General features: G+C 41.7%; 1 protein-coding gene across 2 annotated transcripts in view; it reads right to left on the bottom strand.

Moving 5' to 3' along the window:
* The window catches only part of LOC124002594 (SLIT-ROBO Rho GTPase-activating protein 3-like), a 68,981-nt gene extending 54,947 nt beyond the window's left edge, over positions 1 to 14,034 (bottom strand). Inside the window, exon 1 of one of the 2 annotated variants that reach the window (XM_046310132.1) lies at positions 13,526 to 14,034. In XM_046310132.1, the coding sequence (XP_046166088.1) occupies positions 13,526 to 13,592 (67 nt within the window). In that variant the 5' untranslated portion in view covers positions 13,593 to 14,034. The remainder of the gene's footprint in view (positions 1 to 13,525) is intronic. The other variant, XM_046310133.1, reaches the window with a different exon arrangement.
* Positions 14,035 to 18,406: the final 4,372 nt, after the last annotated feature.

The following is an 18,406-nucleotide window of genomic DNA, read 5'->3' as shown; positions in this document are numbered from 1 at the left end:
AGTTAGCTAGTTAACTTTAGGCTATAATACTAGCAGTGCAAATGGTTCTAAGATACTAATAATACTACTACACAGCCAGCTAACTTTAGCTAGCTAGCAGTATGCTTTAACTTGCAATGAAAAACGACTAACAAAATTAGAAACTTATATCATCTGAAAATGTTGTTGGCTATATTCTCTTACCCGTCCGTATACATGGATGAGTGCTTCTGCCTCTCTGGCACAGATACCATGGTTGCTCTTTGTTTGAAGATGTAATCCAGAGACAGCTGTTTTATACAACAGCCATCTGCATATCCATCTGCATATTTGTAAAAGGCTGAATTTTCTCCATCTCCTTAGAAATCATACTGCTTCCACCGGGCATTCCACTGATTTCAAAACTCAGTTCTCCAGAAAGTCAAGAGCATTAGCAACACTTCATATCATGCACTTCATATCATAAAAAAGCCACGTTAGAAAGCATGACCTACACATACTGAGCAACTTATGTTTTTAGACAGAAGCATGCTACATGGCAGACCAATCCAAACTCATCTCTTGGCATGTCCAGCCCATCAATTATCACAGTCAATCATGGTTAGCGGGAAGGTTCCTACCTTTTTCCAAGGCTAAACCAACTAGGCTCGTAATTTAACACTTTCATTTGTATTTACAGATAATATACACGTTTTTTTTAAATTAAGGCACATGAATGTTCACATGTTCCAGAAGGCATTTCTGCCCCCCCAAAAAAATGCATTTGGATTTTTTTTTAATGTTTACGTTGAAATGCCTCGCCTGTTAAGTAGTGACGCGTGACATATGTCTAGTTTCCTGAAAGGAGTCACATATTACCTTCGCTTTGGTCTTCCAACATGTCTGAGGAAACTGCGCAATAGCCTCTGACTGCGATGTGAATAAGGCTATATTCAGTAGCCTATATCCCTGGTATAGTCCCCATCTCCCCTAATCTGCATAGGATGCAATCATAAATTCACATTTTAGCAAGACCGCACAAGAGACATTTACAGTAGAGAGTGCATACAATTTCGCCAGTTATCAGTTGCCGCCTACATCCGCCATTCCAGACATTTGGGAGATGGGACTCCTGTATCTGCTTGGTCAGCCGTTGAGGACGTGTGGCTTTGTAATTGGATTTGTCCATCTCCTAGACTGGCTGCCTGCCAGGGTTTGAGAGCCCAGTCTACCCTAAATTTTCCCATAACCTTGGTTGGGGGCCCTAACCGGGTGCTGTCAACCGGAGCCAACTGAGCCTGAGACTCGCATGGGGCGTCACTGAGGTAGCATGCAAGGCAGAGCAACACTACCCGCTAAACGCTAAATGTGCCGCTAGTCACAGAATGATCAAATGTTCACAGTCAAACAACCAATAACAATGTGCAACTCTGGTTATTTTCCTGTGTTTGGTCCAGACTGCATTCTCACTGGCAGCGAACAGCACCATGAAAAGAATTTAAGTCGGACAGAGACCACGCTTTTTGAGGGAACCACAGTGATTTGTTTAGTGCAGATAGAACAAACCGAACTAAGGGGTAAATGCACCAGAGTTCCGGAAAGAAGCGCAACAAACCATTTTAGTGTGAAATTCCCTTTTGTTTAGCTTTTTTTAATGAAGCATAAAATCAATAGTTATTTCTGGTTGCTTATCAAAGTTAGCTGGCTAACTCACTGATCCTGCTTTGTGCTAAGTTCATGGATATGTACAGTTGTTGTTTCACATCACACACACAAAGGCCCACAGACACACGCAGTTGGGATTTGTGTGGATATAGTTACATGTATTCTTTTACGCAATGCAGGTGCTACCGCAGCAGGGGTGCTATGGTGAAAATGTCCTACCATATACCGAGGCATTTTCCCAATTAGGAGGTCATTTCTATCACAATGGCCATAACCAGTGTCTCTATAAATATATCTATTACTGTAATAGCAGACACCTATATTCAGTCAGTTCAGTGTTTTATTCCCCTCTGTAACACTGTCCATTAGGTAGGTAGCAGATGCATTTAGAGCGGGGACTGTTATTATTATTATTATTATTATTATTATAATGCACCTCTCCCTCCCCTCTTGCGGGATGTTCCCTGATTCTGGACAGGGGGGGGGGGGGCACTGTCTCTGGGCTTGTCTCTCTCTCTCTCTGCTGTTATCCACGCGTGGCTGGTCACATGCCACCTTACACAGGCGCACACTCCGACATCAGTTGGCACAAAGCAAGGCAGTTTCCTGTGAACGCTCGTCTCGGGTGAGCCGTAATTGCTATGGCATGTCTTTACACACCCTTTGGTTGAATTCACAAATGCATCTCCATGTCTCGCTGTAATCCGCCAATGTCTCTCACTCTGTGGAAACAAAATGGCTTTAATGAGGGCATCAGCATCCAGCCAGTGACAGGGGCAGAGACGGACAGAGATAGAGGTCGACAGGAGGAAAGGGTGGCGACAGACAGACTGGGCTCAGCTATGATGGCCATGACAATCACCTCACATCGATTTCCTATGTCTAGATGTGTTTCACGACACACAATTCTGCCTTAATCTGTGGCTGATTTTTGCAATAAGCGTTGTTGTTATTACCATAGAAGACAAATGCAGAAGTGGAGAGAGAAAAGGGAGAGGGGTGAAAGGATATCACACAGGGTGGGTGGAACATGGGGTGAGGGGGGTTGGGGCATTATTACTAGCCTGGTCCTAGACTCTGTGCAGTCTTGCCAACTTCTATGGTAATTGTCACGCCAAACACCGTAGGTGTTTACAAGACAGACAAAAAACAGATCTAGGAATCAGGCTACATTATTGCTTACACTGTCATGATCGCATGACAGTGAAAGGTCAAAGCATTTTTTCCTCATGATGAATACTGATTAGCAGAGGGGCGTCAACCAACCCAGACAGTCATGGAATGCAGACCTACTGCAATAAATGTATTTTACGGTGGAGACAGAGAGGAGGAACACAAGCTACACACACACACACACACACCTTCTCATGCTTCTTCTCCTAGACTGATCAGAGGAAATTAAACTGCAATAATGTCTTCCTCTGTGACTACTGTAAATAATAGGCTAGCATACCTTCACTTACTGACACATTGCGTACCATACTTCAATGCCACACAGGGACGGACTAGACAAATGCCAGATGGGCTGGTCCATTTTAAGGCCTGTGGGTCTGTCTAACTTGTTTGGGTTTTTTTTGCACACAATTATCACTATCTGGCTAATAATTGTTTATGCATCAAATTAGATCAAACCAAATGAAGCATTTAAGCATAAGACCTAAATGGACAGACTCCAAATGAGTCTAATGACAGAGGGAGGGAAAATGGTCCATGATCCAGGTCAATCAAACCTCATTCAGTGGGTTTTACTTTCCAGTTGAAAAGGAATGGGGGGGTAGAAGGGGTAGATGAGGGTGAACAGCAGTGCCTTGCTGCAGTGCATCTAGAAGTTTGTTAAATGGCCTGTGACTGAGTTGTAGTCGAGCTGATCCACTGAGATTCCTTCAAACGCATGGAAATATGTGTATGGATGCAAACCAAGGTCAGTTAACAGATTGCAGCTGGGTTCCACTTCAAACACATCAGAAACTGTTTTCTCAAGTCTGGCTAGTATAGCCAGCTACTATTGGACATGAATATGAAAACAGGCTGAGTAATTCAATAAACATTCGTGCACAGTGTCAACCATACATACGCTCATACAAAGACATCAGTAGCTATGCACAGAACAAAGAACTGTGGTCTATTCCAGTCTGACCTCTTTACCTGCTGGATAAATCACTGTATTGTACTATACTGTATATTAGGGCTCCCGAGTGACACAGCAGTCTAAGGCACTGCATCTCAGTGCAAGAGGCGTCACTACGGTCCCTGGTTTGAATCCTAGGCTGTATCACATCCGGCTGTGATTGGGAGTCCCATAGAACGGCGCACAATTGGCCCAGCGTCGTCGGGGTAGGCCATCATTGTAAATAAGAATTTGACTTGCCTAGTTAAATAAAAGGTTCATAAAAATATCCATCTGGAAATAAAAAATTATTGGTAATATTATTCTAATAAATTTACGGTCATAAACTCGCCAAGATGCCAAGACATTTTAATACGTTTTGATCATTTCATGAGTGGTCCTTCTGTAGCACAGTTATAATAATAATAATAATAATAATAAATAATAATAATAGCCATTTAGCAGACGCTTTTATCCAAAGCGACTTACAGTCATGTGTGCATACATTCTACGTATGGGTGGTCCCGGGGATCGAACCCACTACCCTGGCGTTACAAGCGCCATGCTCTACCAACTGAGCTACAGAAGGACCACAGTTGGTAGAGCATGGCGCTTGTAACGCCAGGGTAGTGGGTTCGATCCCCGGGACCACCCATACGTAGAATGTATGCACACATGACTGTAAGTCGCTTTGGATAAAAGCGTCTGCTAAATGGCATATATTATTATTATATATTATGAGTACATTTGATTGTCTGTGTAAAGGATCATGGGCAGGTGTATAAAGGTAGTGGTAAGACGTGTGAACTCTTCTTCATTAACATTTTTCACACATGACACCAATAATGGAGGTTAGTTTCGGTTCATTCTGACACATACCAATAGTTGACACGTCCTTCATAGGAAGTGAATAGGTTAATGATCGGTTGGACAACATACCACTCACACACCACAGCCAGTGTCATGACAAGGTAAATAATGATGTCATCGGTCACGACCTGTCAACGCAGTTATTATAGGTTTAACAGCATGGACTCTTCGTCATGGTTACGGAAAGTTGGTTGGTCCTTCAACACGCTGTTCAAGTAGTGGTGCACGACTCCAGGGTTTTTGGTGCACGACTCTTGCTCGACGACCAAAACACGCTGAAACGGTTACGTACACACCACCTCATTATTGCAGTCTCCTACTAGGAAGACTACATTTGCGTTTTAGAGGACTGACATGAGCATGATGCTGCCCATTTCCTCATCGACTTAGCCTACAGAAGGCCTAATTTTGTTTGAATATAGAAGGTGATCTGTAGGAACTAGAATTCTTCGGTGATATTTCCGCTGTGCGCAGCCTTGACAGATCCCATGGGATGATGCTGCGCACTCACAGTCATGTCAAAATGATAATAATAGGCCATACACTGACAACTCAAGCTTGGCTGCCAAAAGTATAGGTGTCCCCATTAATATTTAAATTTATGAAGTGTGATCACAATTTTAGCGATCCATGGTAGACGTTCCCTCCTAATAACAATGCCCCCATCCTGCTGATTTGAGCTGCTGAACTGCATTTGCATTTAACATGCATTTATGGATGATAAAGGCAACCTTACCATTTCCAAAAAGTTCATTGATAGCCCGTACTTTAGTGAACTTGTGCAAAACATTGCAAGCCAAGAAATTGAGAGATACAGCATTGCAATAACCTATACATATTTCGATTACCAATGCACGGTTCTGACTGCCTGCCTGGTAGCCGACATGCCTACCGATGCCTGGCTGTGCCACCCCCCCCCCCTCGCTAGCGCTCTCTTTGCTGTAAAAGTTGCGAGAGTTAGTATTCTCGGAAGTAGCCTACGGCAACTAGCTTTCTCAATTGCAAAAATACTGATGCTTGACACCCAGAAATGGGAGTCGACAGGCAAGGAGTCGAGGAATTGATTATTTTGGAGTCGACTCCCCACCACAATTGTTTTATTTTTTTATGTTAACCTTTATTTAACTAGGCACGTCGGTTAAGAACAAATTCTTATTTACAATGATGGTCCACCTCGGCCAAACCCTCCCCTGACCCGGACGACACCGGGCCAATTGTGCGCCGCCCTGTGGTATGTTCAAGTCAAATTATCCCAAGAAAGTAGCCTGGTTCCAGATCCGTCTCTCCAACTCATACGGTCAATGTTGGAGCCGTGACACTGACCGAAGGAGTTGGCAAGACGGCACAAACAGATCTGAGACCAGGCAACCAAGAAAGAATCTATGTCCAGAAATCTGCTGCAGGTCTGGAAATAGACAGCAATAAAGGGCTGCTGGCTGACTGCACCATAGTAAATGTTGTTTAGTCAGCTACCTACTCAGCACTATTAGACCCCGATGCCAGAGTATAGCCCTTATAACTCCCAACTGAACTGATCCCAGACAGCCTTGCAAATGAGCTTAAGCTGTCAGCTTAAAAGCTTTTCCTGAAACTGAGACGTCCTCTCAGCTGTGATGGCCCTATCGCAGTCAACACACGCACTGCCGTGAACACACACGCACGCACCCGCACAGACATGTATGAACGCAGGCATAAACACACATGCATGCACGTGCACACACACGCGCACACACGAGCCAACCAAGACTTCCACAGACAACAGCAACATGCCGCAGCGTGTAGCTCCATTTCTCATTAAAAAGCAGTGAGAGCAGCTTCTTCATGATACACTATGGTCATAGCCTGCTCCAGGGGGATGAAAGGGTTTCAGCGTTTGCTCTTTGCTGCAAGTACAGTCGAAAATTAGTTATAATATTTCAATCTAAGTAGGATAATACACGTGTCTGGCATCTGCTTGACACAGCATCGTACCCTTGAGTTGTGAGCAAAGATCACTGCATTTCTTACTTCAGTACAAGGTAGTGTACACTACAAGGTAGTGTACTGACAAAAAGTGTGTGGGATGTTGTTTGTTAGGAACATGTCTAACAGAGAGGGGCCCCATTGTGGCATGTATCAGACTATTTAGTTGTGGAATTCATCAGCCACTTGTCTTGAGGGCTATATTGCCTGCCTTTTCTGTTTCTTCTACAAACAGGTTGGAGGGTAGAGGATTGTACATGTGGTCCGGTGCGGCTTGGTTGGTAAGAGCATGGCTATAGCAATGCCAAGGTTGTAAGTTCATTTGTTGCAGAAAAATCTGCCAAATAAATCGGTATCTGCATTTTTTGGTCCTCCAATAATCGGTATCGGCGATGAAAAAAAATCATAAAATCGGTCGAACTCTAATACACACTTACTAGTTCTCTCTCAATCCCATCCATGGGTTTTGGTGGTCCCATCTTCTACAGTCACAGGTTACGTCCCAAATGACACCCTAAAGTAGTCCATTATGTAGGGAATAGGGTGCCATTTGGGATGCATTCACATACTGTATTTAGCATCAGCAGAGAGACACTAAAACCATTTCATGGTTGCATAATTCATGCTGACAACATACATTATTTATGGTGTTTCTGAACTGTTTGCTGGGAGAGAGAGAGAGATTCCCCAGTCAGACCCTCTATGGTTCCAGGACTAACACATTTTTATTTATGAGTGTCTGAAAATTAAAGAAAATGATGTAAAATGAACTTACTCCGGGGCCAAACATTATACAACGTTATTGATTAAAAAGGACATCCCTGGTTCTTTCACTGTCTCCTCAAGACATCTCGCCGAAAGCTCTCTTCTCATCACTTCGAGGCAAGTAACACTGAAACATGCATGAGAGCATCAGCTGTTCCAGACAACTGTGTGAACACTCTCCCCGCAGCCGATGTGAGTAAGAACTTTAAACAGGTCAACATTCACAAGACCGCAGGACCCGATGGATTACCAGGACGTGTACTCTGAGCATGCGCTGACCAACTGGCAAGTGTCTTCACTGACATTTTCAACCTCTCCCTGTCCAAGTCTGTAATACCACCATAGTCCCTGTGCCCAAGAACACTAAGCTAACCTGCCTACATTACTACCGACACATAGTACTCACATAGCCATGAAGTGCTTTGGAAGGCTCACATCAACACCTTAACCAGAAACCATAGACCCACTCCAATTTGCATACCACCCAAACAGATCCACAGATGATGCAATCTCTACTGCACTCCACACAGCCCTTTCCCACCTGGACAAAAGGAACACCTACATGAGAATGCTATTCATTAACTACAGCTCTGCGGTCAACACCATAGTGTTCTCAAAGTGCATCACTAAGCTAAGGACCCTGGGACTAAACACCTCCCTCTGCAACTGGATCCTGGACTTCCTGACGGGCCCCCCCCAGGTGGTGAGGGTAAGTAACAACACATCCGCCACGCTGATCCTCAACACTGGAGCCCCTCAGGGGTGCGTGCTCAGTCCCCTCCTGTACTTCCTGTTCACTCATGACTGCACGGCCAGGCACGACAAACACCATCATCAAGTTTGCCGATGACACAACAGTGGTAGGCCTGATCACCAACAACGAGACAGCCTTTAGGGAGGAGGTCAGAAACCTGGCCGTGTGGTGCCAGGACAACCATCTCTCCCTCAATGTGAACAAGACAAAGGAGATGATTTTGGACTACAGGAAAAGGATGACCGAGCACGCCCCCATTCTAATCTACAGGGCTGTAGTGGAGCAGGTTGAGCGCATCAAGTTCCTTGGTGTCCACATCACCAACAAACTAACATGGTCCAGACACACTAAAACAGTCGTGAAGAGGGCACGACAAAGCCTATTCCCACTCAGGAGACTGAAAAGATTTGGCATGGGTCCTCAGATACTCAAAAGTTTCTACAGTGGCACCATCGAGAGCATCCTGATTGGTTGCATCACTGCCTGGTATGGCAATTGCTCTGCCTCCAACCATAAGGCACTACAGGGGGTAGTGCGTACAGCCCAGTACATCACTGGGGCCAAGCTTCCTGCCATCCAGGACCTCTATACCAGGCGGTGTCAGAGCAAGGCCCTAAAAATGGTCAAAGACTCCAGACACCCTAGTCATGGATTGTTCTCTATGCTACCACACAGCATGGGGTACCGGAGCACCAAGTCTAGGTCCAAAAGGCTTCTTAACAGCTTCTATCCCCAAGCCATAAGACTCTATAACAGCTAATCAATGGGCTACCCAGACCCCTCTTTTACGCTGCTGCTACTCTCTATTATTATCTATGCATACTCACCTTAATAACTCTACCTCCATGTCATATTACCTCGACTAACCGGTGCCCCCACACATTGACTCTGTACCCCATGCATATATCCTCGCTATTGTTATTTTACTGCTGCTGTCTATTTGTTACTTTTAATTCTCCATTTTTTACTTAACACTTTTTTTTTCTTAAAACTGCATTGTTGGTTAAGGTCTTGGAAGTAAACATTTTACTGTAAGGTCTACTAAACCTGTATTCAGCGCATGTGACAAATAGCATTTGAAAAGATGGACATTGAGTCGTTCCATATGACTTCAATCACTTTCTGACTCTACCCCTTTTGATTTGAACGAACTTTCCATATATGTTTGCCCATGGTAGAAGTGGTCAGAAAGTGACTTTTTGGACCTAAACGCCAAAATATTCAGGAGAGAGGTGCTCAAAATTGACCCATGTTGCATACCTTGCCCCTTTACGAGACATCTGTCTTCATCACTGGAAAATATAAACAGTTACGCTTTCAAATGATTTATAACTTACAAACTGGGTCGTCAAATGAGAAAAAAAGTATAACACAATTTTATTTTTTGTTTGTTTAAAGTCAATTATCTAAAAATCTAAACTCAGATATTTTTCATGATCAAATATGTTGTAGAATTTTTTTTTTTACCAAATCTGAGGTGTTTGTCTTGTACCCACCATCAGTTGAGACACAGCATACTCTTGAATACAGGGTGGGTAATCATGTCTTTGCTGATAAATGTACTAACATGTGAATACAATTACAAATGTCTACTTTCACATGGTACCACAAAGATGGTTGGGGGTCCACAAATACACAGAATGTTGACTTAAAGCTGCAATATGTAACTTCCATGGAAATGTGAGTTATAGATTTGTCAGTCTCATTGAAAGCAAGTCTGAGAAGCAGTAGACCTATTCTATTTCTGCAAATGTTATGCTTCCAGTTTATTAAATGTAGTTTTTGCATCTTTTACTTTCGGTTTTGTACACCAGCTTCAAACAATTGAAAGTACAATATTTTGAGTTATGGAAAAGATATTTCACAGCCGTTTAGATGGTACAATGATTCTCTTCACCAGAGGTATTGAACTCTTACCCTATGCGGTCCAGAGCCTGCTGGTTTTCTGTTCTACCTGATAATTAATTGCACACACCTGATGTCTCAGGTCTAAATCAGTCCTTGATTACATGGAAACAATGAAAAAAATGCAATGGAACACGCTTCGAGGTCCAGAGAAAAATGTTTGAAGGCTCTACACTGTGCTTGCTTGTTTTTGTCACATATACTGACTATTCGAACTTCAGCAACCAGGAAATGGAGGGATTTCTGCACATTGCGTCTTTAAGTGGGAAAACCCATTGTTATAAATTAAACTGTCAATCATCCATAAGTTATTGAAATCCTAGCAATCTATACTGAACAAATGTATAAAAAGCAACATACAACAATTTCAAAGATTTTACTGAATTACAGTTCATATAAGGACATCAGTCAATTGAAATAAATAAATTAGGTCCTAATCTATGGATTTTCCATGACTGTTGATACAGATATGCATCTGTTGGTCACAAATACTGTAGTTTTTTGGTCAGTATCTGCTGTGACCACCATTTGCCTCATACAGTGCAACACATCTCCTTCGCATAGAGTTGATCTGGTTGTTGATTGTGGCCTGTGGAATGTTGTCCCAATCCTCTTCAATGGCTGTGCAAAAGTTTTTGGATATTGGCGGGAACTGGAACACGCTGTCATACATGTTGATCCAGAGCATCCCAAACATGCTCAATGGGTGAAATGTTTTGAGTGTGCAGGCGATGGAAGAACTGGGACATTTTCAGCTTCCAGGAATTGTGTACAGATCCTTGCGACATGGGCCCGTGTATTATCATGCTGAAACATGAGCTGATGGCAGCGGATGAATGGCACGATGATGGGCCTCAGGATCTTGTCACGGTATCGCTGTGCATTCAAACTGCGACCAATAAAATACAATTGGTTTGTTGTCCATAGCTTATACCTGCCAATACCATAACCCCACCGCCACCATGGGGCACTCTGTTCACAACATTGACATCAACAAACCGCTTGGCCATATGAACCTATAAACGTGGTCTGTGGTTGTGAGGCTGGTTGGACATACTGCCAAATTCTCTAAAACCCATGTTGGAGGCAGCTTATGGTAGAGAAATCCAACATCTGGCAAATCCAACATCTGGCAAAAGCTCAGGTGGACATTCCTGCAGTCAGCATGCCAATTGCATGCTCCTTCAAAACTTAAGACATCGATGGCATTGTGCTGTGTGACAAAACTGCACATTTTGGAGTGGCCTTTTATTGTCCCCAGCACAAGGTGCACCTGTGTAATGATCGTTCTGTTTAATCAGCTTCTTGATATACCACACCTGTCAGGTGGATGGATTATCTTGGCAAATGAGAAATGCTCACTAACAGGGGTATAAACAAATGTGTGCACAAAATTTGAGAGAAATAAGCTTTTTGTGCTTATGGAAACTTTCAGGGATCTTTTATATCAGCTCATGAAACATGGGACCAACACTTTACATGTTGTGTTTATATTTTTGTACAGTTTAGGTAATACAGTAGACATTTGCATTCAATTGGACATTTGACAGTGGATGGACCAGTGGCCATGTTTCTGATAGTAATTGGGAATTAAATGTTCAATTGAATTTATATTTAAAAATGGTGTACCAGCTAAAACGCAGTTGTCTGAAGAGAGAGGTCCATTCTATGAATTATATTTATATAATTGAAATGGCACCCACCCTGTATTATAGAGCATGCTGTGTCTCAACCGATGACAGGCACAACAAACCTTTTTTTTTAGATAATTGACGTTAATAAACGGTAAAAAAAAAAAATCCCAAGATATGAGAATATTTTGATAACCCTGTTAATAAACTTTAAATAAAGAGCATCTCTATCTCCTGAATGTTTTGGCATTCAGGTCCAAAAAGTCACTTTCTGATCATTTCGACCTTGGGCCAACAGGTATGGAAGGTTTTGATTCAATCAAAAGGGGTCAGAAAGTGATTGAAATCATATGGAACAACCTCATTATTAGAGGAATTATCCTACTGAAATTACCCTAAAGAGAAAAGGTGGTGATGCATCATCATGATGATCCACTGCATTGGTCAGAGGGCATGACCTTAAATCTCTGAGACACTAATGCGGTCTTCATAACCAAGTGGGAATGTGAGATTTACCACATACAACTCGGAAAAATCAACTTGAACGCCCCTCCAACTCGTAATTACTAGCGGGAAAATCATCTGTCATCCGAGTTTCTTCTCCCACATGCTGACCTCTGACGTCACCTTCTTCGGAAATGACCTCGATTGCAGCGTTTTTGGCAGTTAAATGTAAAACATTATTTATAAAACGCAATCTACTAATATGGTTTTTGAACACCTTAATTTGTTTATAAACATCACAGCTGTACTTTTAGTTTATGGTTGACGGGGCTAGTTGACAATTGGCGTTTATCAACGAGTTAAAAGCACTCGAATGCATCCAACTGATATTTACGACGTCACAGCTGGTAATTACCACCGTCCAGCTTGGTTATGAACGCAGCAATCACATCCGCTCCTATCGACCTGGTCTGATTGGTCAAAATACCAGTTAGTGAAAAATATATCAGAATTTGGCTGCCTATCTCAACGTAATCACATTCTCTACAATGAAGACAACCTGGCCTTGGTTTGAGAGACTAGCTATCTGAATGAGCTGCTGTCCTTAACCTCTCTCACACACGTTATAATATTTCCCTTGTTAAGGATACATTCACAATAACTTTCGTCACATATTGTTTAACATGTTAATGCTGCATAGTGTGGTGTTATGCATTTTCACTATGCTGTCGGAATGTCTGAAGTATCCATACATCAGTAGACCTACTCACGTAAAGTGCATTGTGCGGAGATTTTACCCAAAGTATGTTGAATAGGAGTTATCTGTTGGAAATGTATGTTTATTTGGCTACTGAGACCTCCTGACCATATATATTCACAAAACAACGGACCAAAATATTCGCATAAGAAATGCCTCTGTTCAAGATAAACTAAAAACATGCTGTTGGTGCCATTAATGTTATTCACTCTCGAATTACAAGTTATGCAAGTGTCTACTCTAGTGATGGGTCGTTCGCGAAAGAACGGATCTTTTTGGTGAATCACATAAAGAACAGTTCATTTGGCTCCCTGATTTGCATACTGTTACTGTTTTTTGTGTTGTTTAAAAACGATTATCTGCAAATAAATCTAAATCATTCTCTGAATATGGTGATTCTTCGCAGCAGAAACAATAAATAGCGAGAGCAGGTCATTCTGGTCCACGTTAATTTTTGCAGTGCATAGAAAATTCTTACTTCCTCTTTTTTTTGCAGGCAATATAATACTTTGGCCAGGTAAAAAAGTATTTGAACATGCATATCACGATCTGACATAATCGTAGCCTACTTTGGGGGTTTTAAATGAGAGCTTTGCAGTTTTTCATGGTTATAGGTCGATTTTCAAACATTTTGAATGACGAGCCGTTGTCAAGCATTTTGAAAGAAGACCATCAAAACACAAGCAATTAGATTAGGAAATACCAACCTTTCACTTGAGTCTCGTAATCTCCAATAATCTCCTTGTCCTTCTTGACTCTCGTATGAGATGACATGATTCTTTAGGAATAGATGTCGGAAACCTATACACCTCGCCTCGCGACACCACAAAGTATCCTAGCCTACAAATCTCTTCGGCAAAGACCGTCAAATGCGTGAAGCAGGGAGGGCTACATGCGTTTCAGAGATTTCCAGGGTCTCAAAATGCACTTGAGGTTGCACAGCGATCAAGGCGACGTTGAACTGGTTAAAAGTGCCAAACAGATCTGGACAACTCCCCTCTTTCGTCAACATAACATTTTTGAATGTCCCAACAACAACACAATATGAAGAATCCGCATATACTACATTTGGTAAATGATATGTTTCAATATAAACACTGCCTTGCAGTGGGGTGCGTGAGCAAGAATCGCATCGTGCAATTTTCCATACGCCTTTCCAGCCACCCTTTTTCCTGCGAGGTCTCTGTCTGCCGCAGCAAGAGTTGGACGCAAAAGTGATCTCAGACTCCTCCCACAGACACCCCTCACCCACACTCCCACACTTACACACTTACACACATGCGAAGGATCATTACAGTACAGTGGTTATGCACGTGGTGACAAAGCAATTTAGGAGTGTTGCTGATATATGGTGACAGATTTGAAAATGATGAGATTGAAAGAGGCACATCATCGTTAGCACAGACACCGGTGACCTGGAAATTATGGCGTAAAATAACCTACATTTGCAGGCTGCTTTATAGACACCAATGCAGCCCTCTGAATACAACCCTCATAACAGAAGAGAGAGCTATACTGTTGTAGGCTAATTAGAATATCAACATTGTTTAAATGTTGGATAATATTTGTATGTTTCATAATTCAACAGCCTTGGCAGTCATAACATAACAAACATTGTCAATGACACAGAATTAATGTTATTATTATTGCTATGACTAAACGGAAAGATTAAAGGTTTTTCTTGTCTCTCTGCTGGAAGGTATTATTCAGCAAGCCAAGCATGAGCCTTCATTGTGGCTGAATGACTCACATTTCTTCGTAGCCTTCATTCTAAAAGCAGAGTTTGGAGATTAGATTTACCAGTAAAGCAAGATTACTTTGCACTTTCCCAATTCTGTGTCATGGGGTGTTCTTTTTTCGACCATTGCTGATTGTCAAAACCTTGTGCACAGGATCATATGTGGATATATGTGTACAGACATGTTTAACATATTTGTATTGTCTGAAGGTTTGTGTCTACTGATAATATGTGGAGTTTGCTAGAATTGCATTCCTGCATGGTATAATATCTTACTTCGGGTAAAGGTATTCACGGTAGGTGGTAGGTAGCCTAGCGGTTAGAGCGTCGGGCTAGTAACTGAAAGGTTGCTGGTTAGAGCCGCCAAGGCTCTGTCAATGTGCCCTTAAGCAAGGCACTACACCCTAATTGCTCCTGTAAGTCGCTCTGGATAAGAGTGTCTGCTAAATGACAATATATATATATATATTTTTTTAAAGTCTTATTTTTAACATCATCCAAAATAAACAGTAATGCACTGAAGGGCTTCACAGCAAAGGAAAGGATCGAAATCAGAATGCTACGTGGACAGTGGCACTGTATACTGTATGAACTCGTAAGGTTCCAGAGTGGTATTTTTAGAAGATAATTCTTTCAGACACTTGGAAACAGATATTAGCCTGTGGCAGCCATCAACAGGACGTTGAACTTAGCCAAGATGCAAGATGTATCACCATGCATTTGCAAATACCATTTTTGTGACTCTTGGAGGAGAATCTTCTCTTTTCCAAACCGGGGGAACCCCCAAACTCTTCTAACTCAACTCTGATCCCAAAGGCATTGCAGTGAAGGAGCCTGGGAAACGATAGCATCATCGCTGTTCTTGAGGCCAAACAAGGCTCCATTGTCCATTTCCCATTCAGTGGCTGCATCCAAAAGGCAACCTATTCCGTATTTTGTGCACTACAGTACCTTTAACCAAGACCCATAGGACTCTGGTCAAACATAGTGCACTAATTGGGATTAGGGTGCTATTTGGGATGCATTCTGAGTAATTAATTCATTCATGGGCCTCTTTGGGAGCAATGCTGGTCAACCTCTACTGTAATAAGTGTTTTAAGACCAGTGATGTAAAGTACTTAAGTAAAAATACTTTAATTTACTACTTAAGTTGTTTTTTGGGGGACATCTATACTTTTCTTTACTATTTGTATTTTTAGCAACTTTTAGTTTTATACATTCCAAAAGAAAATAATGTACTTTTTATTCTATACATTTTCCCTGACACCCAGAAGTGGCTTTTTAACCAATTCAAACATCCCTGGTCATCCCTACTGCCTTTGATCTGGCAGACTCACTAACAATAAATGCATCGTTTGTAAATTATGTCTCAGTGTTGGAGTGTGCCCCTGGCTATCCGTCAATAAAAAGTATGAAAACAATTGGGCCGTCTGGTTTGCTTAATATAAGAAAGTTGAAATGATTTATACTTTTACTTTTACTTTTGACACTTAAGTACATATTAGCAATTCCACTTACTTTTGATAATTAAGTATATTTAAAACAAAAGGTGGTGAGACATTTTTTGTAAATTCAAATTAGAATTATTATTATTATTATAATTCTTTTTACATTTAACCTTTATTTAACTAGGCAAGTCAGTTAAGAACAAATTCTTATTTACAATGACTGCCTACACCGGCCAAACCCGGACGATCACGGGCCAGTTGTGTGCCTCTCTATGGGACTCCCAAGTACGCCCTGTTGTGATACAGCCTGGATTTAGGGAACAATGGAAAGAGAGAGGGGGGGTACCTAGTCAGTTGTCCAACTGAATGTATTCAACTGAAATGTGTCTTCCACATGTAACCCAACAACCCCTCTGGATCAGAGAGGTGCGGGAGGCTGCCAACATCCACATCTTCAGTGGATTAACTGCCTTGCTCAGGAGCAGACAACAACAAGGACAGATTAAGCAAGAATTTGACAGCTAGTCATTTTTTTCAATTACAGCCAGGCTCGGGCAATATGACAACCTTTGACCCCTGAGATGGGCCATTCGTGGAGGAGAGACACCCAGGCTTTTAATGATTGACCCTGAACTGACCCCTGGGACAGTAACACAGTGATAGATTAGACAAACGGAAACACTGCCAGATAATGAATGTAGATCACTTTAGGTTGAAAAACTATGACAAAGACTGTAATTTGTCTCCTCTCCTTTCAGTATGGGGTGGAATCTGTCACGTTTACATTAACGTTACTATAGCACCTGATTTGATGCTGATCTATCCACGGTATTATTGAGATTGAAGTCAATAACTTTTCAATCAAGATTTTGTAGTGATAACTTTATCACTTGGATTTCCTCTTAGGAAATATTAAGCTTAGGACACAATCAAAACAATTCTAAAACAGCAGATTGCCGAACATTTGCTGGCCGTATACATTTCCCTAGGTGTATAGTAACCTCCTCTTGCTGTGTTTACGTTCAGAGTTGAATACAGTGTGCACAATGCACATTATACCAAACACACTACATTGAACAGCAACGGTTCACTTGCAGACACAGACACATGTTCTGCTCTTATGAGTCCACCCCTTTCCACGACTGCACATAACCGCATTGAGTGACAGTAGTATTCTTCATCACTGACATTGTTATCTCGGGAATCTCCACAGGGCCTCTTAGCAAAGTGTAATACTATGTCTCAGTGGCAACCGGACTCAAAGTCAACTCGGTTACATTTGAAATAGCTCTCCCTATTGTATTAGTGCTTCATTGACTCGACTGCTTGAAGATGTTCCAAAAATAAGAAGTTCTAAAAAATATAACATTTTATAATCCCAGTGTACTTTTTGCAATGTCAGCGTTTGCTGTGATTCGCTCCAAAGAACAAAGGAATGGGGTGTTGTTGGGGATAGTAGACTCTATTATATCACCGTATTATCACATGTCTGAGTCCCTGCCTTGCTATAGGTTTAGGCTATCTATGAATCCCTCACTTCCCTCTACATTACAGTGGTCTTTATCATACACATGTTTTTCATCAGCGTATGTAATTGATTTTCTGATATTGATTTGGGGAAATTATTGATGTGGATTAAAAGCAAGACATTTCCCAGTGCCCTACTGTATGTCAGTGCTGTACGTGCTTACATAGCCAGCCATTATCAGTCAGCCCTCTGCTGAGGGGAGAATACACACTCACAGAATATGCTTTATGTGGAAACTTCTGCATGACAAATGCACACAGCACACAGGCCGGTGGCAGAACATACCACAGTACATACCACAGTACACACCACAGTACACTCAGCCGAAAACAGAACGTCAGCCAAGGAGTCTAAAGAGGATTTCTCCCACTCTATGTAAATAATGTTGCTTTTCACATATTCAGACTGATCTATATGTGTGTTTGAGTTGAGAAGACGTGTCCATGTTTATGCTGCTGAGTAGTTAGCAGGATTAGGCCTATATGTAAACAGATATCAATTTTCAAACTTGCAAGTGTATTAGGAAAGTGAAACTACAGATGTAGCATCTTAATTTGGTCACTATTTTGTTTCTTGGTATGTTCCTGCATTGCAGGAAATGCAAACGTATAGTGTATTGAAGGTTTAAAAAGGCTTCTAACGATTGTCATTTACACCTTAAAATGTCAGGCTTGATTTGTCCTTAAGAAAAATGTATTAACTCCTACAAAAAAAATGTCCATTAATTATTTCACATTTCACGTTGCTGCAGGATAATTTTTCTGCTGTAGAAAACTGCCTCAAATTAAGATTCTACACCTGTAGGTACGTTTCTATGGTGATTAGCTGTGGTGGTAAAAATTTCAGGGGAAATTCATTATTTCTGTCATTTTAA

This window comes from Oncorhynchus gorbuscha, linkage group LG18 (genome assembly GCF_021184085.1).
Source record: "Oncorhynchus gorbuscha isolate QuinsamMale2020 ecotype Even-year linkage group LG18, OgorEven_v1.0, whole genome shotgun sequence".
Taxonomy (NCBI): domain Eukaryota; kingdom Metazoa; phylum Chordata; class Actinopteri; order Salmoniformes; family Salmonidae; genus Oncorhynchus; species Oncorhynchus gorbuscha.
This window is presented reverse-complemented; position numbering and strand designations above follow the sequence as displayed.